Source organism: Podarcis pityusensis (assembly GCF_964106645.2).
Source record: "Podarcis pityusensis genome assembly, chromosome: 14".
In the NCBI taxonomy this organism is placed as follows: Eukaryota; Metazoa; Chordata; class Lepidosauria; order Squamata; family Lacertidae; genus Podarcis; species Podarcis pityusensis.
In genome coordinates, this window is record NC_138039.1 from 26,057,773 (window position 1) to 26,081,050 (window position 23,278).

The 23,278-nt window shown below is 51.9% G+C and overlaps 4 protein-coding genes and 1 long non-coding RNA gene across 5 annotated transcripts; 1 reads left to right on the forward strand and 4 right to left on the reverse strand.

Moving 5' to 3' along the window:
- Window positions 1-157: 157 nt before the first annotated feature.
- Window positions 158-2,345, reverse strand: HDDC3 (HD domain containing 3). The gene is made up of 4 exons (XM_080981879.1): window positions 2,091-2,345; window positions 1,815-1,870; window positions 1,353-1,593; window positions 158-802 (listed from the first exon to the last, which is right to left on the reverse strand). The coding sequence occupies exons 1-4, from the start codon at window positions 2,203-2,205 to the stop codon at window positions 672-674; spliced, it is 543 nt and encodes a 180-aa protein (XP_080838005.1). The 5' UTR covers window positions 2,206-2,345; the 3' UTR covers window positions 158-671.
- Window positions 2,346-4,278: 1,933 nt separating this feature from the next.
- Window positions 4,279-7,897, reverse strand: NGRN (neugrin, neurite outgrowth associated). The gene is made up of 4 exons (XM_080980875.1): window positions 7,384-7,897; window positions 7,186-7,296; window positions 4,655-7,011; window positions 4,279-4,393 (listed from the first exon to the last, which is right to left on the reverse strand). The coding sequence occupies exons 1-3, from the start codon at window positions 7,497-7,499 to the stop codon at window positions 6,495-6,497; spliced, it is 744 nt and encodes a 247-aa protein (XP_080837001.1). The 5' UTR covers window positions 7,500-7,897; the 3' UTR covers window positions 4,279-4,393; window positions 4,655-6,494.
- On the forward strand, window positions 7,568-8,658 carry LOC308462897. Its single transcript, XR_013979422.1, has 2 exons — window positions 7,568-7,636; window positions 8,004-8,658. It is a non-coding gene; the product is annotated as an uncharacterized lncRNA (long non-coding RNA).
- TTLL13 (tubulin tyrosine ligase like 13) lies at window positions 8,612-19,558 on the reverse strand. The gene is made up of 16 exons (XM_080980874.1): window positions 19,438-19,558; window positions 17,521-17,814; window positions 17,203-17,243; window positions 16,721-16,839; window positions 15,253-15,383; window positions 14,880-15,036; window positions 14,556-14,699; window positions 14,110-14,195; window positions 13,419-13,644; window positions 12,439-12,623; window positions 11,757-11,945; window positions 11,461-11,632; window positions 10,587-10,787; window positions 9,780-10,146; window positions 9,174-9,411; window positions 8,612-9,066 (listed from the first exon to the last, which is right to left on the reverse strand). The coding sequence occupies exons 2-16, from the start codon at window positions 17,799-17,801 to the stop codon at window positions 9,054-9,056; spliced, it is 2,550 nt and encodes an 849-aa protein (XP_080837000.1). The 5' UTR covers window positions 17,802-17,814; window positions 19,438-19,558; the 3' UTR covers window positions 8,612-9,053.
- A 1,327-nt stretch (window positions 19,559-20,885) lies between these two features.
- GDPGP1 (GDP-D-glucose phosphorylase 1) lies at window positions 20,886-22,790 on the reverse strand. Its single transcript, XM_080982268.1, is given in 3 exon segments — window positions 20,886-22,236; window positions 22,502-22,759; window positions 22,761-22,790. Coding segments are annotated over 3 exon segments (1,485 nt in total). The 5' UTR covers window positions 22,776-22,790; the 3' UTR covers window positions 20,886-21,024.
- Window positions 22,791-23,278: the final 488 nt, after the last annotated feature.

The following is a 23,278-nucleotide window of genomic DNA, read 5'->3' on the forward strand; positions in this document are numbered from 1 at the left end:
AAAAGCATTATCATCCGGAGAAACTTTGTTTTGGTGATTTATACCAGGGGCAGCACTCCCACCCACCCCATCCTTGAAGCTGGAAACCCTCCCTCTACCCTCAGATAGCTAGGGAATCAACCCACCTCCTTGCAAGTTTTATAGACTGATGCCAATGCGGAGTCACAAATTGCTCAAGGCTTTTATTGAGAACCACTCTCAACATACATGCTTTCGCTATCCAGCCAAGCAAGGTGGGTGGGTGAGATAAGTAAGATCCCGGGAACAAAGACACTCCATTACACTCCAGGAACCATAGTGCAAAGTGATCTTCTGCAAATGCCCATAATGAGCTGAGAGGAGGAGGATGCTGTGCTTGAACTGCAGGTGCGAGAGAGTTCTTTGTAGTCCTGCCCTCCAAAGGTGCTGCAATAGCCAGGCCACGTGGGGAAAGGAGTAGGCCAAGTGCTACCCTTAGGTTGCCTTCTTCTTTATTTGCAGAGACTGGGGGTGGGGGGCAGAGAAATATGTAGAGGGCATCACTTTACACTGAGAGTACCTAGTGAGGCAGGATAAGAGTAAGTGGGACCGCAGACAAATTGGCGAAATTCTTCTCCATTTTTTACCTAGTAGCTCAGCAAGGTTTGTGGCCTCCTTTCCCTTCCAGTGGATTTGGCTGCAGCTTAGCCGTGTCACTCAGGTTGCCCTCTGGCTTTAAACAGCAGCCACAATTTTTCCTCCAACACCGGGTTTGTCCCGCGCAAGCCGGTCACTACCTTCGAAGCCCAGTGGAAGTACTCCTGGACTCGGTTCTCGGACCAGCCTGGCCAAAGAGAGACAAACCCACAAGTCAGAAATTCACACTTGCATCCATACACAAGCCTGACTACTGTTTTGCCACACACTGTGACAGCTGGACTTGCTTTGCTACTTTGAGGAGGGGATCAGAGCCACTCAAGAAGTGGGGTGGAGACTGTGTGATCTCCCTGACCTGTTCCAAAACAGCATTGATGTCTACTAGCTAAACCTGTTCTCATAGGTGCTTGACTCTTCAGTTGACAGCAGTGCTCACCAGAGACTAATTTGGGAAAAGCTACATGATTTTGATATTTGAACTCATTTTTGTGTGTGGCTGGAACTGTGTGCAGCATATGAAGGTTTTATATTATGTTTTGTCCAAGCTCAATATTTTAAAATGCTGTACTGGATCCTGCCCCCACCATATTATAGATACAGAGCAGAAGTCTTAATAAATTAGTTATTGAGCTCCTGTTCTGTAACACAGAAAAGGACAGCAAGGACCCTGCCATCCCATGCCAGCTACTCTCCCTCCTTTCAGAAGGGCTACCCAAGGTGGCTGGCCAGAGACAGACCTTGGGGTGTGCAGCGGTTGAGATCTCGCAGGTTGTACAGTTTGTCTGCCAGTTTCACCAGCTTGGCCTCTCGGCTGCTCTGAGCAGCTTGTTCAATCTGCAGCCGCTTGCGCTCCTTCTTGACCAAAGTCTTGTCATCCGTCACTTCCTCCACAATTCGCCTCACTTCCTCCCCAAAATGCTCCTCGATCTCTGAGAAGGTGGTGTCTGTGTCTTCAACAGTGTCATGGAGGAGAGCAGCCTGGAAATAGGAGGTTCTTGATGCTCAGTTTCTAAAGGACTTTGATCCCCAATACCCTGCCCTCTTCTTTGAAGTACTTCTCTGCAGGAATGCAAGGACATTCACACATGCTTAATGGCACACTTATTATGAGTTTTCCAGGCTAAGCCTTGCCACGCTGTGCTTGGAAGCTTTAAACTAGGACAGGGAAAATATCAGGGAGGGAGAGGGGGTGCCCTTACCTGCAGTATTGCAATTTCCGTTATTCCAGCTTCCTGTGCCAGTATCTGGGCTACACCTGTGGGGGGTGTTAGACAGAGGGGCAGTACTTAGCTTCTAAAAGGAGTAATAGAATTGTAGAAATGGAAGGGATCCCGAGGGCCATCTAGTCCAACCCCCTGCAATGCAGGAATCTCAACTAATGCATCCACGACAGATGACGAGCTGGAAGTGAAGCCCCCGTCCCCACTGCATTGCGGAAGAAAGCACACACTGCACATGCTTAGGAGACTGCTCACCGATGGGGTGGTTGATGTACGGCGTGCCTTCCGGGTCTTTGCGCCGCTGCGCCGCGTGTTTCCGGGCCGCGAAGTCCGCGGCGTCCAGCAGGCGCACCGCGTCCGGGGCACTCATGGCCACCGCCGGGGAAACGGTTGCTCTCCGCGGATGCAAAGCGCAGGCGGCCTAATGCCCAAGAGCAAGCGGGGCGGGCAGGCGCTCCGGTAGCCCTTTTTTGCAAAGGCGATGGAAGGAGGGCGGTGGGCTGGTTTGGCTGGGAAGGGAAAGGGCTGCCAACGGGATGGAAAGGCCCCTTCCGGGTTCTTTTACCGCCGTCCCCTCCGCAGGGGTGGAAATGCGACGCAGAGGAAACTGTGGCATCAGCTGGACAATTGATCTCCCCCACCGCTCTCAACCAAATGGTAGCAGCCAGCAAAGGACTATTAAATCCAATACGTACTTCGACCTAGGCAGGGAAATCCAAGCTTAGTTGTTTGAAAAGGGGCGTGCAGATTGAAGGGGGTTTGTGCAAATTTGACTGCAGCAGCACGCGGCCGTTTTCGCAATTAAGATCATCCCCAACTGCTCCCCTATCTTTAAGCAGCTCTGTTTCTCTATGCACCTGGGAAATGAGCTGGGGAGGGTAGCATTGAGGATAAATCATCCTACTCTCCGTGTTGCTATCAAGTACACAACCTACATTAAACCAGAATTTCCATTAAAAAACACAATCACCATCATGTATACTTGGAGCCTCAAGGTTGTTAAATGTGGCTTTAAAATGCTGTGGTGGACCATAACCGCTGCTCCACATTCCCTTTCAGCTGAGGGTGTTTTGAATGCCCTGCAAAAGGCTTGGACCCCAAAGGCCAGTCTTCCCCAAATCTCTGTCTTGGCTACCTACAGTAATAGGTCTTTTATTGACTCAGCCTGCAGCCACACTGTTCCTTTTGTTCTCTACAAAGTGTAAAACGAACAAAGGCATCACAGAAACAGGGCAATGTATGCAACTCTAGCCCTGGTAGTATGGTACGTTTGGGTCATGCTATTCAACAGATGGACATAAGGCTGACTGATACTGACAAGACTAGTGGAAACAAAATAAAAAAATTCCATGTACATGAAAGTTCATACCAATAACTAACTTAGTTGGTCTCTAAGGTGCTACTGGAAGAATTTTTTGTTTTGACTACGGCAGACCAACACGGCTACCTACCTGTGACAAGACTAGGTTCATCTAGCAGGTAGCATCTCCAACAGGCAGCCACTTTTCCAGATCTCTGGCAAAATGTATTTCCCCTTTAGAGATACAGGAGACTGCATGCAAAGCAACCGCTGCTGTTCTGCTACCGAGTGGTGGCCCTTCCCATCTTGAAAGCAATGAGGGTACCTGGAGGTTCTGCAGCAGAAGTTCACTAAAATGAATAAAAAGGCAGAGCCCTTTCACAGATCGACTGCAATAAAGCCTCAGAGGTAAAGGTAAAGGGACCCCTGACTGTTAAGTCCAGTCGCAGAAGACTCTGGGGTTGCGGCGCTCATCTCGCTTTACTGGCCGAGGAGCCGGCGTTTGTCCGCAGACAGCTTTCAGGTCATGTGGCCAGCACACTAAGCCGCTTCTGGTGAACCAGTGCCACCCACGTTCCTTACAATAAAGCCTCAACCCCCACCCAATTAAAGTGAAAAAAAACCCCTTCTGGCTGCTTTATATAAGAATGCAGTTAACTGCACATTTGTAGAATAAAACAGAAGCATTAACTTGAAATATTTAAGTATTTTAGATGTTGGATTGAAAATAAGTGGCTTCTAGCTATACAGGATTTAAAGTTATATATAGATCAAGATTAAGGATTAGGATAAAAAAAAAAGTTAAAGGAAATGGAAATTTGGTTTTTAAGAGGTAAAATTTAATGTTATTTCATATTAAGATTAAAGATTGGGATTAAAAAAGAGGGAAAGAAATTGCTGGACAAACAATTTGAACTGGAATACAAAAGAGGGAGGTATGAGGAGGTCCAGAAAATAAGTAAATTTAAAAATGGAGATGAAAAGGTGGTATTGTTTTTAATTGTTTTCTTTTCTGTCTTTTGTTTTTTTTTTGGATTATGTATTGTGTATTTTTGAATTGTGTATTTCTTTTTATTGTTTTTAATTTTTTATTGGTGTGTTTTTTTTATTGCAAACCTTAATAAATATTATTTTTTAAAAAAAGAAATATTTAAGTATTTTATTACTTAAATAAGGATTTGAGGGTAGAAAAGGCTGTAAGAAACGCTAGGATAACAGAAAAAAACCTTTGAGCTGAGACTGTCTCATATCTTTATTGCTTACCGTATTTTTCGCTCTATAAGACGCACCAGACCACAAGACGCACCTAGTTTTTGGAGGAGGAAAACAAGAAAAAAAATATTCTGAATCTCAGAAGCCAGAATAGCAAGAGGGATCGCTGTGCAGTGAAAGCAGCAATCCCTCTTGCTGTTCTGGCTTCTGGGATAGCTGCGCAGCCTGCATTCGCTCCATAAGATGCACACACATTTCCCCTTACTTTTTAGGAGGGAAAAAGTGAGTCTTATAGAGCAAAAAATACGGTATAATTCACTCATGAACTTGGAAAGTGTAAATTTATTTTCCTGCTTCCACTTCCATGCCACAGGAGTAGTAAAGACTTTTAATGTAGCATATTGTTATCCCATTTTTTCCAGTCCCATGAAGTCCTCCTAAGAGCAATGCCAATTCCACAAAGGTGAGCCTTGCCCAGTATGCTTACTTTCTTTTCGTGGGTTTTTCAGCTTCACTCATCTTCTTCTCTGCCCTGAGGGCAGAGGGAAGCAAAGACCACCATGTGCTTCCCATTCACCAAAGAGACATGCAGTGGAGCCCCCCCCCCCAGCTTGGCTTCACCTCCTATTGATTAGAATGGGAACTCTGAAACCTCAACTTTAGAAACCCATAAGAGTATTCCACCAAGCCAGCAAATGGGAGACCCCTCTGCCTGTAGCACAATCTTTTACATTCTGTAAAAAAATAAATATCAAAAAAGAGAAAATTGAGGTTTTTAAGGGTAGAGCACACTCACATCTTCTTCACTCCTCTTACCCTACAGATCTTGCACTTTTATTGATCATCCCAAATCACTGATAAGAGGATCACAAAGTCACTTCCCTCTGACAGCAGGAACTTCATGTTCCTCACACAAGAATTCCCTCATGCTCAGGATGAATTGGTTTGGGCTTGTTTGACATGACAGACATGGGTAGGAGCACAGAATATGGATCCCTCCTATTAGGCTGAGAAGAATTTTATCCATCAAAATCCTTTTAATTCCTTGTGCTGTGTCCTGCCACCAATCCTGCCCAGGCAACATTATTTTCATGATCTGAAGGGCCAAACTGTCACCAAGGAGCAGGGCAGGAGCGTTCTGGCATCCAAATGAGGCCTCAAGGAAAGAGCACAGCTTTCATCCAGCTCCAAGTAATCGGAGGGAGAGGGCAGGCAAGGCACTTCCAAGCACTGGGCCTATGGGCTACCCTTTCACACACCAGCCACGAGACAGACATTCAAGAAGGGCCTCGCTAGCCCAGCCTGGTACCCTCCAGATATTTTGAACTATAGCTCCCATCAGCTGTGTTGGCTAGGGCCAATGGGAATTATAGTCCTGAACACCAGGAGGGCAGCAGGTTAGGAGGAGCTGGGTGCCCAGGTTAACTGGGCAGAATTACTTCTCTGGCATCAGCAAAAAAACCCAAACAACAACATACCAACTTCTACACTAAAAGAGCAAGTGAGCTTCCCCGACCTGCTTTTCATAGTAGGTGGCTGGGGCTTCTTCTCAAGAAGGGGTAACAGGCATCTGAGGAACTTTAAGAAACCCAAGCTATTAATCCCTTCCAAAATGCTTTCAGAAAGGCATGGAGGCTTATCATCATGCACGTGCTTTCATAGCCCTGGGAGACCTTGCTGCTGTTGCTGCAGTCACTACCGCTGAGTCCCTGCAGGGCCACATGGCTCTTTCTGAGTCTCTCATCTGCATGTGTCCAAGGGAAATTCTAACCACCTGCATCACAGCACTTTGTAAAGGCGAAACTCAGCAGGACCCTTTATATAAGCCTGGTGTCCGCCTCTCAATGCTTGATGATTCTGCTCTGAGCAGACAGCAAAGAAAAAGTCTAGGTAAGGATGGTCCCTTGTACTGCAGGAAGCAGAGTTCTCCTAGCTGCCTGGGAGCAGAATCTGAGCAGGAAGTCCCCTGAAGGGCCAGCTTTTGACTCTAGTGAGGAGGGGCCCCACAACACTTTCCACCACAACAGGACCCCCCCCCTTTTCTTAGGGGCTGGGTGTGGCCATTTTAGCTACAGGGACAATCCAGACAAGGTACTGCCCTTGACACGCAAAAAGAGGCCAGCCTGCCTTCCAGCACTGCCAGATGCTCAAGCCTGCTGGGTTTGGGGAAGCCTGTAGAGGAAGTTCCCATCGCTGTCGAAGAACTCTCGGCCCTTCTGCACGACTTTCAGCTGGGACTCCCAGGTGCCCTCAGCCACCATCGCTTCCAGCTCTGCCGGGCTCGGCCCCCGCCAAACCCGACCTTCCTCCTCGTCGTCGTCTTCTTTCTGCTGCTGCTGCTGCTGCTGCTGGGGCTGCTTCTCCGGCGCAGAGGGGCCCGCACGTGCCGCCTTGGGGGCGACTGGCCGGGAGAGCGCCATCGCAGCGCCGGGGGCGGGCAGTAGACGTCCGGCGGCCTCGGTGGCCACGATGATCCTGGGGCGGGCGCTGCTTTCGGGGGTCGAGGCTACGGCGGCGGCGGCCTTGGCGTCCTGCTTGGCTCTCCGCTCCGGTGAAGGGGAGAAGCGGCTCCGGAGGACTCTAAGGACGACCCCGGGTTCCACCTGGAAGCTCCGCGCCAGGCGGGAGACGGGCCACTCCTCCGGCAGCTCCTGGCTCAGGTACCTGGCGCAAAAAGGAGAAAGAGAAGTTGCAGGGGCGCGTTGGAGAAGCGTCGCCCGCGCCCCGATTGGGGCGGAGAGAGAGACGCGGCTCGTCGCGAGCTGCCGTCGGGGCTCCCCTTCCTCCTCCTTCGCCGCCACCTTCCCCGCGGTCGACCTCCCTTGCCTCCGCTCTTACCGGATCTGCTCCATGGCCTGGCGGGTCAAGGTGCGCTCGGGGGGCCCGCGCGGTTCCATCAGCCTCTGCATTTTTCGCAGGCGGATCGCCTTCTCCTGGCGCTTCAGCAACCTGTCGGGGGAGAGAGAGAGAGGTGAGCGTCTCGGGCAGGGGAGCTCCTGGGCCAGGCAGGGAAGCTGTCGAGCGATCGGGCCCTACCTCTCCACCTCCTGCTCCACCTCCGGCTGCTCCTCGGGCAGTTTGCCTTCTGCCTCTCTCGCCGCCAGTCGAGCAGCCACCCGCCGTAGACCCACCAAGCGCCCAGACCCGGCCATCGTCGCTCAGAGGAAAGAGACTGGCGGGGCCGCACCGCCCAGGAGCACGTGGGGGCAGGGCGGGCTCTTCCGGAACGGGCGCCACGGAGGCCGAGCTTAGCCCGTCTGAGTTTCAGTAGGAAAAGCGCGCCTCCTAGGTAATGGCCTGATGCGGAATCCCTGTAGCTCAGTGTTGTCTACACAGACTGGCAGCGGCTCTTCAGGAGAGTCTTTCACTGAATATACCTAGCACTTGCTGTATGCAAACTGGATACTCTACCCCTAAAATAAGGTCCATCCCGTTTCCCCCCTGTAAACCTTGTGGGCCCAGAGGCTTATGCTTTCCATCCCACCTAGGAGGCCAGCCCTGGGTGGGGTAGGGTCTGCCACAGTTTGCCTAGCAGTAAATAGTAGAGCCCCCATCCATGGGCATAGCCAGGATTTATTGGGGGGGGGGCAGAACCGAGCTATCTGCAATACAATTGGTCAGTTAGTTAAGTATTTTTATTTATTTACTTGATTTAGGGGGCAGCTTCTCTGCTGCCTACACCCATGGCCCCCTTTGCATCCCTTTCACGGAAATTCAAGTATGATGACGGGCAAAGAACAATGGAACTCTTTGTATTCATTTGCCTCTTTGAAGAGCTTGCTGGATCTACCCACCATCCTGTTCCCACAGTGGCCAAACAGATGCCTTCATGGTAAGCCTGCAAGCTGGATCTGAGCTCAAGAGCCCTTGCCCCCTCCTGTGGTTTCAGCAGCTGGTATTCAGAAGCATTGCTGCCTCCAACTATGGCTGCAGAGCATAGGCACTGTGGCTAGTACCCATTGATAGTCCTCTCCTCCATGAATTTGTCTAGTCCTCTTTTAAAGCCATCAAATTCAGTGGCCATCAGTGCTTTCTGCCGGAGGGAGTTCCATAGTTTTAACTCTGCACTGTGTGCTGGACATCCTTTTATCTTCCAACATTCAGCTTCATTGGGTGTCTGCAAGCTCTACTGCTATAAGAGAGGGATAAAAACTTTGGGGGGGGGTAAGGAAGTCCCTGTTCCTGCTCCCAGCAAAGAGGGTAGCTGCTGGGAGAACAAGATGCTGTGCTTTGTGAGTCAAAGGAGAGAGAGAGAGACCCCAGATTGTATAACCGTATAAAACTTTAATACAAAGTTGGTTAAAAAAGAAACTCCGTTCCCAGCCCATAGTGCTCTTCAGGATTGGGACCTGGCCTTTGGCAGGCTGACTGGCATTGGCGGCAGGGGAGTTGGCATGGAGGAAGTGGGGGCACGACCAAAGATGTCTAATACTGTTATTAGAATTTGTTGCTGCTGCTTTGGAGTGGGGAAAGGGGGAAATGACTTTGGCATGGAGGAGTAGGTTGGCAAGGGGCTCCTGGACAACTGCCTGGCTCAGGTGGATGTGTTGTGTCCAGGGCCATGGCACCAGGCCACTGCTGCTGCTGCCACTGCCTCCACAGGGCAGGGGCTTCACCTCCTCTACTGCCCCTCTTGGCACAGGCCGCAGCAGCAAAGTCCCCCAGCTCTTCTGGCTCCTGGATTGCTGTTCCGCCAAGAGGTCAAGTCAAGTGCCTTTCCTGGGGGAGGAGAAAGACAAGGAGATCATGAGGAAGTTTGGCTGGAGGACCTTCTTAGCAGGGTCCATCCTGCTGCTGTCTGAATGGGCCTAGGATGAGGAGGCTACCTGGGCTGGTTGAGATGCAGAGTGGCCATGTTGCTGGAGCGGTGTGGGCTGGTGCGCCGGATGAGTGGAGCAGACGCAGAATTGATGGCCAGTCCATGCAGGTCAGTGCGGTTTAGCGGAGCTGCCGCAGAGGGGAAGGGAAAGCTGCTGTACATGTGGCTGGTAGCTTTGCCACCGTGCGACAGGCAGTTCAGGGAACCGGAGCTCATGTACAGGGGCCGCTTGCTTGCAGGGCTGCCTGAAAGAGGAGGAGGAGAGAAGCATGGGTGGCCGGGCTCCATGCCTGTATGGCAAGCAACATGCTGGGGGAGGGAGGAGGAGGTGGTGGTGCTGAAGAAGACCGCCTGTGCTCCCTGCTCCTCAGTGGTCTGGCTGCCCCTTGGCACCACTGCTGGACACACCTGCCAAGATACTTGCTTGCCCTGTCTCCACTGCAGGCTGTGGCCCTCATGTTGCCCCTGTTCCTGAGTCTTGGGGTTCCTGAGCACGCAGACAGGGAAAGGTTACATTTCCTGGTGTCTCAACCCTCCTGCTGCTGCTGGCAGTGGTCGTGGAGCAACTGGGGCAGCACCAGAGGACCACAAGGCTCTCACCCGCAATACTCACCGACTTCCAGCTTGTTCTTGGCGCTGCCAAACCGGCGCCCTCCTGCCTTCAGCATCCGGGCCAGAGAACCCGGCTCGCCCACCATGGCCGCACCCAACCAGCTCATGTTCTTGGGGGGCTGGATGTGGAGCTGCGGCTTGAAGTGTGTGGAGTAGGACTCATGAGAAGATGAGCCCAGGCCCGACAGGGCGCCCAAAATGGTTGGGATGAAGCCTTGGTTTCCCAGTAGTTGGACACGGGCTGTGGGCTGTTGCTGCATGATCTGCTGGCCCAGCTCCTGGACGGAGCCCCCTAGGAGGGAGAGGGGGACGAGGGTCATCAGATTCTGGGGCTCTCGGTTATTAAACATATCCTGGAGAAAGTGAGGCTGGAAGAAAAAAGCAGCAGGGTGAGGCTTGGAAAGGGGACCCTACAGGAGTCACCTGTGGCTGCTGTCAGGTTTTAAGGTGTCCCCCTCCCACACTGACCACTTCTTTACAAAGACCCACATAGCACATCCAAAGGGAATGGCAGGAATCCACTCCCCATTGGTCATGTTCCCCCAAACCAGCCATTAAACATTTTCGTAGCCTTGGTAAGGCACAACAGTTGGCCCTTTGAGACTAGCCAGAAGGATTTCTGCTTTGCAAGCAGAGAACAAAGCCGGAGAGCAAGGCAGTCTGATTGCAAGGCAGGAGCAGGAACCCAGCTCCCTCCAGAGCCAGGGAACAATGTTTGTTCCAACCCTCCTCCTTTGCTGGAGAGAGATCTCCTCCAAGACTTTCCACCCAGTGTGCATTTTGGGGTCTGGAAACAGCACCTGCATACCTGGCTTTCTGAGATGTTAATGTGTGGCCTCTGGACCTCCACAGGCTTAGGTTCCGTGTTGCGGAGCAGGCGTGTCAGCTGGTCGACGATGCCCAGCCCTCGGATGAGGTTCTCCCTCCGTAGGAGGGCTTTGACCCTCTCCACTTCCTCTTCCTCCACAATGGCCTGGGGGGTCATGCTGTCATATGGTATGGAGGATATCTAAGGAAAAAGGCAGCCTGGGTCAGACTTGAGAAGAGGAGCTGGGCTCATTTTAGATATTTAGATCCTCAACAGCTCACCAAGCAGCTTACAGAAAACAAAACAACACACTTGCTCCTCCACATAAGAAGCAAAACCAGATCTAATTCGGTGGTGTGTTCCAGCTTTAGCCCCCAGATCTTATTTTGCCCTGCAGCTTGTATCCCACAGAGCCCTCTGGCCAGCTCCTCTGCAGCCATGCCAGACAAAGCACAAGGCCCACCCTTATCGCCAGGCTTGCCGGGACTCAAGCTATTTCAAGCTCCAGGTTGCCCAAAGGCAAATAAGGAACTTTCTGCAATTGCACTGCATGCGGAAAGCCACTGGCTCCCTCAGAACTGCAAACTCAGTTCCAGCAAAAAGAGGCTGCTTGCATTTATGGCTGAATATATGTGGGCTATAGCTATGGAAAGGGGCAGGGAGGCTGGGGTGGGACTATGGGATCTCTCACCTCTCCCTGGGGCAGGCAGAAGATTTAAACCATGCAAGTTTAAAAAAAGAAACATTCACCAGGCTCCTAAAGTAGAATAGTTCCATCTCTAGGTGCAGCAGCTGGCCTTGAAAGTCCTTCTTCCTCCCTGGTGTTAGAAGAGGAAGGGACTCAAGAGCTGCTCCTCACTCCCCCATGAGGTACCTTTGGGTTCCAGGTCTTGCTGTGGCTGTAGGCTATGCGAGTTAGGGCTGGCTTGCCCTTCCCCTTCTCCCCTGCTGACTCCCCCTGCAAGTTCTCCTTCACGTCCCTCTTCTTCTTCGCAGCTGTGCTCTCCCTCTGCTCCTGCTTCTGACGAATCTCCTCCAGCTGTTGCCTGACAGAAGACACAAGACACTGTATGTGGGTGTGTCATCCTTTTGCATGTCCATGTGTGTGTACATGCAAGGACTAGGCCTGGCTCAGCCTGCCCTGTGAGGAATGGCTTCCCCTTGCCCTACCTGGCACACTCTTCCCTGGCCTTGGAGGCCACAGTCTCTTGGAAGAGGGATCCACTGTGCTTGAAGAAGGGGTTGTACTTCTCTGTGCCCCGCGATGGGAAGATCTTTCGGTAGCCACCCAGGTGGCTGCTCTCGTACTTCTCGGCCTGGGCCAACCAGGCGGCTTGACTGCTCTCCAACTGCTCCCGCCTGCAGATTGAGAAAGTTCAGACTGGGGCCCCGGCAGCAGAGAAATCCTAGGTTCTGCCAGGGAGGGAGAGACTAATGGGCACTGCTGTCCTCTGAGTCCCCCTTGGCCTCCCCTGTCACTGGTACCCAAGCCACTTTCCTCCCTCTCTTCCCCCTGCTCCCCCACTTTGTCTGCATGGGGTATTGCACAGCTCCAAGGCAACCAATGAGCCACATGCCAGGATCCAGGACTCCTGCACTGCCACATGGCCAATTACAGGACCATAGAAATAAAGGCAAACCCATCTGATTGGCTCCTTGCTCCATTTTCTCTGCTCCCTTGTGGTGGTTGGAGGCTAACGTGCAACCTGACAAGGCTGCAGGGGCTGGGTGTTGGGCGTCTCAGAAGGCAAAGCCAGGAAAAGCTGCTTCTGAGGGAGAAGGAGGCAGCATGGCCAGGGCAAGGGAGGCACTTAGTACAGCCACAGTCAGGCTGGGGCCCTCCCAGGGTTACCTGGCTTCTCGGGGCGGCTGGTGGGCTTGGAGGAGGCGCTCCTTCACCCGCCGCTTGTCCTCTTCTAACACCTTCTTCTTGTCACAAGCACGCAGGTTGATAAGATTGATGGCATCGCAGAGCAGGGCATCCTTCACTTCACGGTCCAGGCGGGAGTCAGTGGTGAAGCTGGGGGAGTGGTTGACCTGGAGCGGAAAGGCCTGGGTTTTACATGCAGCTTCCTTACAAGGTGGCCACTCTGGGATCTGGTTTGGCCCATGAGACTTCAGGATCTCCACTCCTTCTAGGACAGAGACATCTATTCTGATGCTTAGTTTTTTCCAAGATATAGTTTGCAGTTTTTTGAAGTGGCTGGACTGGAAATGAACGACAGGCTGGCATACCCTGGAGGGTGTGGGGAGAAGTTTGACATTTGCAGCCAATCAGGATTGACAATTTTAATTCAGATCTGGAAGAATCCCGACTCAGCCTCATGTGCCTGTTTGTGTTACTATTGTCTGAAGATACCCACCCTACCTCACCTCTGACTTCCAAGGTATTTGTAGACATCTTTCCTGCTTCTTTCAAGATACAAAAGAGTAGACATAGGAACAAAGGAAGCTGCCTTATATCGAGTCAGACCCTTGTTCCATCTAACTCAATGCTGTCTACACTGACTGGCAGCAGCTCTCCAGGGTTTCAGGCAGGAGTCTCTCTCTCTCAACCCTACTTGGATTGAACCTGGGACCTGCTTGCATCTACCATCTACCACTGAGTGATGGAGACTAGCTGGATCAGGGAGAGGGAACTATCAAGGAAGAGGCTGAGACTCTTCCCAGGCTTCATTGGGATCAAGAACAAAAGAGTGTTGAAGAGGGGGCTGAGAGTGTTCTTGGGATTAGAATCATAGAATTGCAGAGATGGAAGGGTCTTGCTGCAGAGAAGCAGTGCAGGCTCCCGTTGGGAATTCTGCTTCAGAAGGACCACAGCACCCCACGTACCTCCAAGAGCCAAGGCTTGAGCTTCCTGTCCAGGAGGATGTCGAAGCCCAGGATCTCGAAGCAAGCGCAGCCCGATATGTGGTTGGGGAAGCAGGTGCGGTAATTGTGCTTCAGCACTGGGTGGGCAGCAATGAGGGTCTTGATGATGATGTCCTCAATGTCCCGCCACAGCTCAGCCGTGTCATAGCTGTGCTCCCGCATCCAGCTGTTCAGTGTGGACAGCTTCCTATGGGGATGAAAATGGGCTGCAGGGATGTCAAGGCCAGACTCTGCTCCTGAGGATGGCCAAACCCCAAACCCTGATCCCCACATCCACAAAGAAAGGGGCTCAGCAGGACAACCAGGACAGTCCCCTTGCGGCAGGGCATATTTCCAAACAAGCACTAAGACCCTTCCCACCTTCAGCCATGTTTTTTAGTTGGAGATGCTACCAGAAATTGAACATGGGATCTTCTCCAAATGAAATGTGTCCCCTCTACCCCTCCTCCATAATACTGATGGCCTGAGTGGTCTTGGATAAGTTTCTGGCTAAGAGGAACCTGAACCCATGCATTGTCCCCTGCACTGTCCTTCCAGCTTGCATTGCTTCCAGCTGCCTCTGCCCATCTAAGCATTCACTTTAGCAGAAGGCAGCTTCCCCCAAGCAGAAGGCCCAGCTCTGCTCCTGCAGGGGGCTTGGCAAGGAAAATACCTCTTACTGCCTGTATTGTCATCACGCACAAAGTTCTCGTTATGCTTGTTGATGGCGTAGTTGGTCAGGTGCATACATATGTCTTCCTGCAAGAGAGACAGTGGAAGGGTTTACTGTCTGCACCTGGAGGCCCGTTCCCCTCCTGCCTAGGTTCCCTGGACCAACAGCATTCATCAGTCCTGCCTGAGCAGCGCCAGAACCCTCTTGCCCCCATGCCACAGTGCTGCCTGTCATGGGATGCAAGGAGGGCAGTTCATTTTCCTGACAGCATCTCTCAAGCAAGACTCCATTGAATGGATCTGGGTTGATCTTTCACTTCCAAAGTGCCACAGGGACGACATCCATCCACCCCCTCTTGGAGAGCTCCCAGAAATCACATCAGGCACCACAACAGCTTATTATTCTACAAAGCAAATGCCAGTTCCTGGGAAACATCCCTTCTTTACCAGGTTGCTGCTGCTGGGCTCGATGTACCTCATGGTGGCAAAGCGGGCCAGCCCCTCCTCATAGACAAAGATCTTCAGTGGGTCGCAGGAGGTGACCAGGACATAGATGCGCATGTCAAACTTGAAGCCATCAATGAGGAAGGGCTGCAGAGAGAGGGGTGGGTCTGTGATTGGTGGTCAGGGGCAGTCAGCCAGTAAGCTCAGGAGTCTTGCACCAAAAATCCCCAGGCGAGGCCAGCTTTCTCAGCCAGCTATGCGAAGAGGGCAGGAGTTGTGCATTTAGGCAAAGGGAGGCCGTTCTCTCTTGGTGTCCGCCAGGCCCACCTTGGCAATGTACTGCTGGCAGATCATGTGCTCGCCGTGCTTGATCTCCTTGGGATTGCGTGTGATGAAGATGCCCCGTCCTTGGCAGCCGCTATCTGGCTTGCAGATGTAAGTCCTGTTCTTTCTCATGCGCCCATACGCTTGGAAGTCCCCATAGCTATAAAGGCACAACACAGAAGCTGGCATATGGGAGATTCCACAAAGGCTGCCCTCTCTCAAGCCAGTGGCAGGAATTATTCATCTGAATGAGGGTGCGTGTGTGCACTCCAGAACTGGCATAGGATGACTAATTGATAGAAGCCCCTCCCCAACAGTGGCCCACTGCTTGCCCTTCCCCCAGCATCACCACTTGGATCAGAGTCCCCTCACTCACTCAGCTGGCAGGCACCAGGTGCGTGGGAAGATGCTGTACTCCTTGGGAAAGAGCTTAAGCATGCGGTTGAGGTTGCGGGCAAGCAGGTCCTTGCGGCAGATCTCTGCCATGCCTGGGAAGTGGTTGATTTTCTGAAAATAGAGCAGGGACAGGGGAAGAGAATCACCAGCATCTCTGGAAAGGAGTGTTGCTGTTTGTTTAGGGTATTTTTTATGCCACCTTCCAATATCCATTTTAATGGATATTGGAATGTAGGAACTGCCTGGGGAATTTTCTTGTAGGATTCCCTAGAAAGCTTCCATATTAAAACTGAGTACAACCAATCATAAAAACCAACACCTTGAATTGAACACAGAAATACACAGGAACCAGTGCAGCAGATGCAGATGGCAGGATATTTTGCAAGTGGTTGGTTTATTTTTATTTATTTATTAAATCTATATGCCACCTTCCATCTGAAAATCTCAGGGCAGTTCACAACATAAATGTTGACAATCTAGCTGCTGTATTCTGCACCAAGCAAAGGTTCCAAGTAAAGGGAGCCCATCTAACAATGCTTTGCCATTGGTAGTCTAATTTGTGGCTAAGCAGTGTTTGTCTAGGAGGGGTTGCAGCCAGACCTTGCCCACCACCCTCTCCTTGTGATAATTTGGATCAGAGCAAGGCAGTGGAGTGCACACAGGAATGCCCTCCTGGTATTTTTTTTTTAAATAATATTTATTATTTTTCCAAAAACTTAAACACTAAAAAGAAAAAACACAATACAATATAACACATCAAATTAACAAAACAAGACAAAGACAATAAAATAAATCAAACAATTTCATTATCCCATCTTTCATCCACTTATTTCCACGACCTCCTCACACCTCCCTTTTTGTATTCCACTTCTATTAATTATTTCAGCAATTCCTTTCCATCTTCCTCTGTTTTCTATCCTATAATTATCTTAACTCATTTTAACCTTATTTTTTCCTTTAATGCTCTATTAACCTATCTGTACTTAATTCCTTATATTATTTCTACTAAAGCCATATAACTTCATTTCAACATTTTTCTAACATTCATTAATTTTACAATATTTCTGTAGATAGTCTTTAAACTTTTTCCATTCTTCTTCCACTGACTCTTTGGGAATGCCCTCCTGGTAGTGGCAAAGCCATGGAAGAGCCAGGGCTTAATCGGACAGATGCATGGGCAGCTGCCCCCCCAATCAATAAAAATCAATAGCCAACTGAAGTTCTGCTCCCACTAACGAACATCCTGGCTATGCCCATGGACAAATGTGTTGATTGACACCAGGGGCTTCCCCCAGCAGAGGAGCACAAGCCACTCTAGTCCCAAAACTGCCTGAGGCAGCATAAGAGATCAAAAGTGCTGTGACATGTCAGAGACTAGCTACCTCCCTTCCTGACTCCAACCTGCTTGCCAGCCACAGCTCCCTCCCCTTTGGCTCTGCTCCAGTTACCTGAAACCTCTTCATTTCCATGACACGCTCCAGGGAAACTGAGCAGTCAGTCCAGCAAACGGTCCACTCTTCGTCCTCCCCCACTTCTTTCAAACCACAGCGTCGAGCAGCACGCCTAACTGCAGCAAAAGAAAGAGGGCCACATGGATCCAAGAGGCACTGGAACCCCTCTGGATCTTGCCGGGGGCAGCGGGAGTGCAGCAACCATCTGAGCAGAAGGAGTCACCCCTCTGGTGGGGGGTGGGGGGGAAGCAACCCTCCAAAACAAAAGTGACCCTGGGAACTTCTATCCTAATGAAGGTGCCTCACAGGTCCCCATTCCCAACCAATTCAGAAGCTGCCTGGAGTCACCCTGACTGCTGTTGGTTCCTTCCCCTGTGAATGGCATAAAGCCAATCCAGGAGACCAAGCAATAACCAGGGCCCATGTGATGATGCTCTCAGGGTACAGGAGAAAGCCACCAAGAAGCAACCCTAACTTACCACTCTCATATTTGCAGCTGGCGAGGTTGATGGACAGCAGCCTGGAATTGAGATGGAACAGTGGCTCAGTGGCTGGGGAGAGCAAACTTTGAGCTGACAAGCAGCAGCTGCTGGGAGGGGAAATGCTTATGGAAACATGGGGCCAACCCACCAGGCCTTGACCCCTGTGGCCTTGGGGCACAGAACACAATGACTTGGGGGGCCAAAGTAAAGAACTGGGATTCCAACAGCAGCGGTGTCTGCACTCCTAAGTGCGAATGGAAACTGCATAGCTTGCCCCGAAGAGATTCACAAGGGGGAAACCCGGAAGTGGCCCACCTGTGTTTCTTCTTCTTCCTCCTCCTTGCCTCTTCCAGCTCACATTCTTCTGCCAGTTGCTCCTCCAAATCGATCAGGGAGACCCCTGGCTGGTCACTCTTCTGCCCTGGTGGCTTAGTGCCTTTCTGGCCCTGGGTTCGCTGCTTTTCCTTGTTTTCTGCATCCAGCCTCTTAAGGCATTCATTGGCAGACTCATCTGACAGGCCCCCTTCGTCATCCTCATCTTCGTCTTCATCAGTTTCGTTCTCAGACTCACTGCTTTCGTCTGTATTGATCTTCATTCTCTCAGGCACTCTTGCAAAAGAGCACAGGGAAGAAGGGTTGTCAGCAGATCCTGCCACTCTGACATTTCTTACTAGTTACTGATAATCCAAAGCAAACTTGTCTTCTTTATAATGCTCCTTTGTATTGTGGTATTTTAATGCTTTTGTTTTACTGGAATGTTAATTATTTGTAAGCTGCCCAGGGATGTTCCTGAATGTGGGGTATAGGTAAATTTTAAAATGGTAGCACCATCTTTGTGGGTTTCTTCCAAGCCTCTTCAGCCACCTAGGACATCCTCCCTCCCTCTAAAACTTCCAGCCAAAATGCCTCATAATGAATCAGAATGGCAGGTCCACTTTCATATTAATACCTGCTCTGACTGGCAGTAACTCTCCAGATTCTAAAACTGAAGCATTTCTAAATCCACATTTTACTTGCAGTTGATTCAGTTTACCAGCAGAGCACATATCCCACAAGTTACTGGAGAGGCTTGGATGCAGTTTAGCAGCCAAAGACAGAGGAGGTGCCCTGCTTGAAGACTGGGACATCCAGAGACACTGAACAAGAAGGGGACAGGAAGAGGGCAGCTTGGAGAGGTTGGACAGCCAAACTCTACAGCAAAGTGTGGCAGGGAGTGGCACAAACTTGTGCTGGCCTTAGCAATATTAAGCATAGATTGAGCACTACTGTACTAGTATAATATTCATTGTTTATTTACTATATTTCTAGGCTGTCCGGATCACAGGGTTGTTTACAATATTCATCTTAAACAAAAGTAAATGATAGTAACTAAACCAAAAGAATACAACCAAAGAATTAAAATATTATTTCTGTAGCCAACTCTGCGCTTCCAGTTTCAGCACAACTTGCTCTCCTTGCAAAGGCATGGGGGGGGGGGAGAGAAGGAAGGCATTAAGGCAGCCTTCCCCAACTGGCCACCCTCCAAAATGTATTGGATGACAACTCCCATCAGCCCCAACCAGTATGGTCAATGGTCAGGGATTATGGAAGTCATAAAACAGTCTGTAGGGCACCAGATAGGGGAAGACAGCCTCCAGGAGAGGAGCCCATACACAAGTGACCTGCATGTCTGCAAAAGGGGAAGGGTGGTGTGCCACAGAGAGAAGCTCTGGGGAAGCAGATATTGGGGAGAGGAGGGGCAGGGGACCTTCTGTAGCCCTCTAGATGTTACTGGACAAATACCAGCAGGCGGCAGGTAAGCCAAGAGTGGGTGGGAGCTGTTCCCAGCTACACCTGCAGGGTACCAGCGACCCCATCTTTGGCAGCCTTAGCCAGCCTGGCGCCGCCCTCCAGGTGTTTGGGCCTGCGAGGACCTCTAGTGGTTCCGGCTGCGGTTCTGGGCTCCGAGGCGCCAGGCTGGCCGGGGCTGCTTTGGGGTCTGACCGGTTCACATCCACACACTGCCTCGGCGTGTAGGACAGCACTAAAGCGGCCTCAGGAGGAGGAGGGTCCTCGACGGCCCCCTTCCGCAGGGGCGAGAGGAGTCACCGGGGGCGGGAGAGGGGTCGGCGGGGCATCTTCGAGGCTTCCCAGGCCCGCCCGGGCGGGGGAGACCCCAGGGCTGCGCCGCCACCGGCAGGCCTGTGGGCTCTTTCGCCCCACCGCCACTCATTCCTCCTGGCGGCTGCTTACCGGCCCCGCGGCTTCCCCCGGGGCGGCGGCGGCGGCGCCTGGGCCTCGGGCTGCCTGGGGCCCTGACGCGGTCACCATGCCGACAGCGGGCCCCGCCCCCTCGGGCGGACGCGGACGAAGGGGCGGGGCCGAAGCGCCACAACCATAAAGGGCGGTTCGAAGGACGGAGCGCCGCTTCCTTCCCACTGCGCTTCCGCATTTCGTCATCGCTTGGCGACCTGCTCTTTGTGACGTAAGGCAGGATCTCGCTCGCCGTTGGCCCGCGTTGTGATTCGATTTACATGGACAATCAAGCCGCGCTTCTCGGATTTGCTCATTCCTATTGGACGTCTCTTCCCTGACATGGCGGTGGGGAGAGAGAGAGAGTGTGTGTGTGGAAGCGGATATCCGGTCTCGGAGATCCCGGTTTAGAGTCCTCGCTGCCTGTGACAGCATTAGAAAGCAAATGAGCAGCATCTCTCCTGTCTTCTTTCCTTGTGTTTATCTGGACATTACTTGACCTTGTTTTAAAAAAGCGTCATTAAATAGATAGATGTAAAATAAAAAGGTGGCCCTGAAGGAAGCCGAAATCACCTCTATCATGCCAAGTGTGCAAGTTTTAGAGTTATCCAAAACTCTTCTTCACGGAAAGGACCATTAATAGCTACTAGCCACGATGGCTTTCCCCTGCCTTCATAGTCGGAGGAAGCAATGCTTCTGACTACCAGTTTCTGAAAGCAACAAGAAGGGATAGTGCTGTTCTTGTGCTTAATCCTACTTGCCAGCTTCTCACAGACAGATGTTCAGCTAGGATGTTAGACTAGATGGGCCATTGGCCTGATCCAGTAGGTTCTTCTTATGTTCTTAATTGGAGGTGTACTGAGCAAATAAATACCACCAACAGCTGCAGAACCTGTTATTCAGGGGTGGCTCAGGCAATACTAGGGCATTTTTCTATAGACAAGATCTCTACAACCAGTGCCCAAGGCTCATGCTTATCCCACCCTGGCTTTCAGTAGCATGGCATTGTATACAACCCTACTTTTTTGCAACAGTTTATTTATGAAGATGTCAAATTAAGGATGTGCCAAATTAGATCCTTGGTCCATCTGGCTTAGTATTGTCTACACTGACAGGGGCTCTAACTGGGAATGCTTAGGGATCACACATATTCAGTTTAGCACTCAAACAGTACAGAGCGGGATTCCTAGTTCAAGTGCGGGCAGCATCTCCCAGTGGGGCCGGGAAAGATTCCTATCTGATACCTTAGAGAGCTCACACCTGACATTGTAGACCAGGGGTAACAAGCGTGGTGCCCACCTAGATGTGGACTATGATTCCCTTAATTGGCTATGTTGGCAACTCCTGGGGTGGACAATACTGAGCTAAATGGTCTGATTCTGTGTAAGCGCTTTAAGGAAAGCAAATATTGTGTTACAGCTTGTGAGTCAAATGAACAAAGGCGGGAATTCAGTTGAATTTATGCTTTATTGACCAGCAATTTTGCATGTCCTCCTACCATGGCATTTGTGGGTAAACGAGGTCTCTCTCCTTACTGAACAGGCACACATTAGCAGAATTTCCAGAAGCACAACCATCCCTGTGACATCACTCTTTGAGGAGGGCCACCAGCTCACACTGGAGCTGGGAAAACAGAGAGTCTGGGAGGAGACATTTCTGAAGGGTGTGAATGGCCAGTGCTTCTGTGAGACTCTCAAAATCCTGGGCAGTTTTGATGGGCAGGTGCCCTGCCAGCTCGCAGAGAGCCACATTGAAGGCAGACTCTTCTTTGGTACCAAAACAGGATTTCCTGGCCCAGACTATGATCCGGATTCCAGGTCGGGCTCCTGAGTGGATGGGCCCCTCTGGTTTAGCACCCCTGGTTATGAACAGGTTGTGAGCGATCTCCTTCTTTACCAGATAGTTGGTGACCTGGCAAACACGCTGTGCCAGCTCCTCTAACTGCTGCCCTTCACTATAGAAGACGAAGCAGGGAACTGGGACCTCCTGCAGCAGATAGAAGTTTGCTTCGGGCAGGAGAGGCTCACAGGGGGCTGATTCAACCAGCAGCTCCCAGTTCAAGTAAAAGCCATGCAGGTGCAAGTGGTTGACCGAGGCAAAGGCCCCAAGGCTGTTGAAACCCACACGGAAGCCAGGGTGGCCACTGAGGAGGACAGCATCCAGGCCAAAGCAGACGACCTGTGGGGTAAGGATCTGTGGCAATGAGAGTGTGGGATCAGGGATAAGAAGGATGTGCCCAAACTCCAAAGGGCTGACATTGATCACTACAAGGACAAAGGCAGAGCCAGGCGGAATCTGAGCACCTGCCAAGCAGGGCCTGGAGGAAGTCTGGCCCCTGGACATGCCAAAGAGAATCTCCTCAGGCCGGATCTTGCTGAAGTTGAACTGCTGGGGATCAAATCTCTGCTGGATGCTTTGGATCTCCTGGGGTCTCCTTCTCTCTGACCCCCTTTGGATGTTCAGCTGGGCCACAAATCCTACCATCCCTGGCAGGATCCGGGTCTGCAGCTCCTCCAAGTAGTAGCGGAAGAGTCCCCGGTTCTGTCTGTCCTTCCAGCCTGACTGAAGAACTCTGTCAAAGCGGGACATGGTGTGGACAGGGGGTCCACGATTCCCTCTGTTTTCCTGCCACTCTACTCCACTCAGCACAAAGTCCCTCTCGTCATAGGCAAAAACCTCTGCAGGGGAGAGATCGGAGCCCTTCTGAGATTGGGGTCTTGGAGGTTCGTGGCTGGTGGGGCCAAGCTCCATGGTTAGGGCGGAGGCAACCAGAGGCTCCTCTGCTGCTCTGAAATAGAACTAAGAAAGACAGAAGAGCCCACATTAGAGAGAGCCACAATGAAGCCCCAAAGAGCTGTTCTTGGTGGCTTTCAGTGCCTGCTGTTCGGCTGGGTAACTCAGCTCTGGACTGGGAGGCCAAACATATGTGGAGGAAGAGTCTGAGGCTGGCACCACCAGCCCTTCCTTTGCAAATGCCAACCTGGTGCCCTCTAGATGTTTGGGGGCTGATGGGAGTTGTAGTCAAAAACATATGGAGGCACCAGGATGGCAAAGGCAGACTTACTGGGTCAGTGTGAAGGATGAAACTCCCCACCCCATTGCTGCTCTGTGGCCCTGCTGGGCTGTACGTTTCCTGAAAGAACAAGAAATGGGGGGAGCTCCTCATGCTGGGAGTCCAGGCAGCGCCAGTGGGTGCCCTCCACTCCTCGACCATGGCGTCCCCCTCGGGCTCCTTAACGCACAGGGGGCTCGCCAGCCCCAGCCTCTGTTGGCGAAAAAGCCCGGCGTGCTCCGGGTCGCGTCCAGAGGGCCGCCGTCTGGGGGATCCGCAGCAGCATTGCCAGGAGGGGACGCCGCCCAGGGCCCAGACTGCAGCCTCCCTGCTGCCCCACAAGCAACACAACACAGCCCGGCCCGCTCCTAGCCTCCTACCTCTCCTGGGCGCCGTAGACGAAGTCCGGCCGGATTCCTCTCTTTTCTTCCTCACCTGCCGCCGCTGTGCTGCTCACGTCGGACTGCCGGTGGGCCACGTGGCCGCGTCCCGGGCGGCGCTTCCTTAGTCGCGGTCGTCGGGCGGGACTGGCAGCAGCGTCGACTGATCTGGGGAAGGAAGCCCATCACCGGCTTGGCCACCGTGCGGGATGCCATCGCTGCTGATTCCCCCTCGACGGCTCCGACCGCCGGAGCTTATCTGGTGCGGGGAACGGTGGGAGAGGGGGCCTCCATCCATCCTGTCCTAACTGGCCGGCCGGCGAGCGGAGGAGGGAATGCCTCGGAGTCTGCCAGCAGCGAAGCATCCCGGGACACCCCCACTCCCCGCAACGGGCCATGCCGGGCTCCG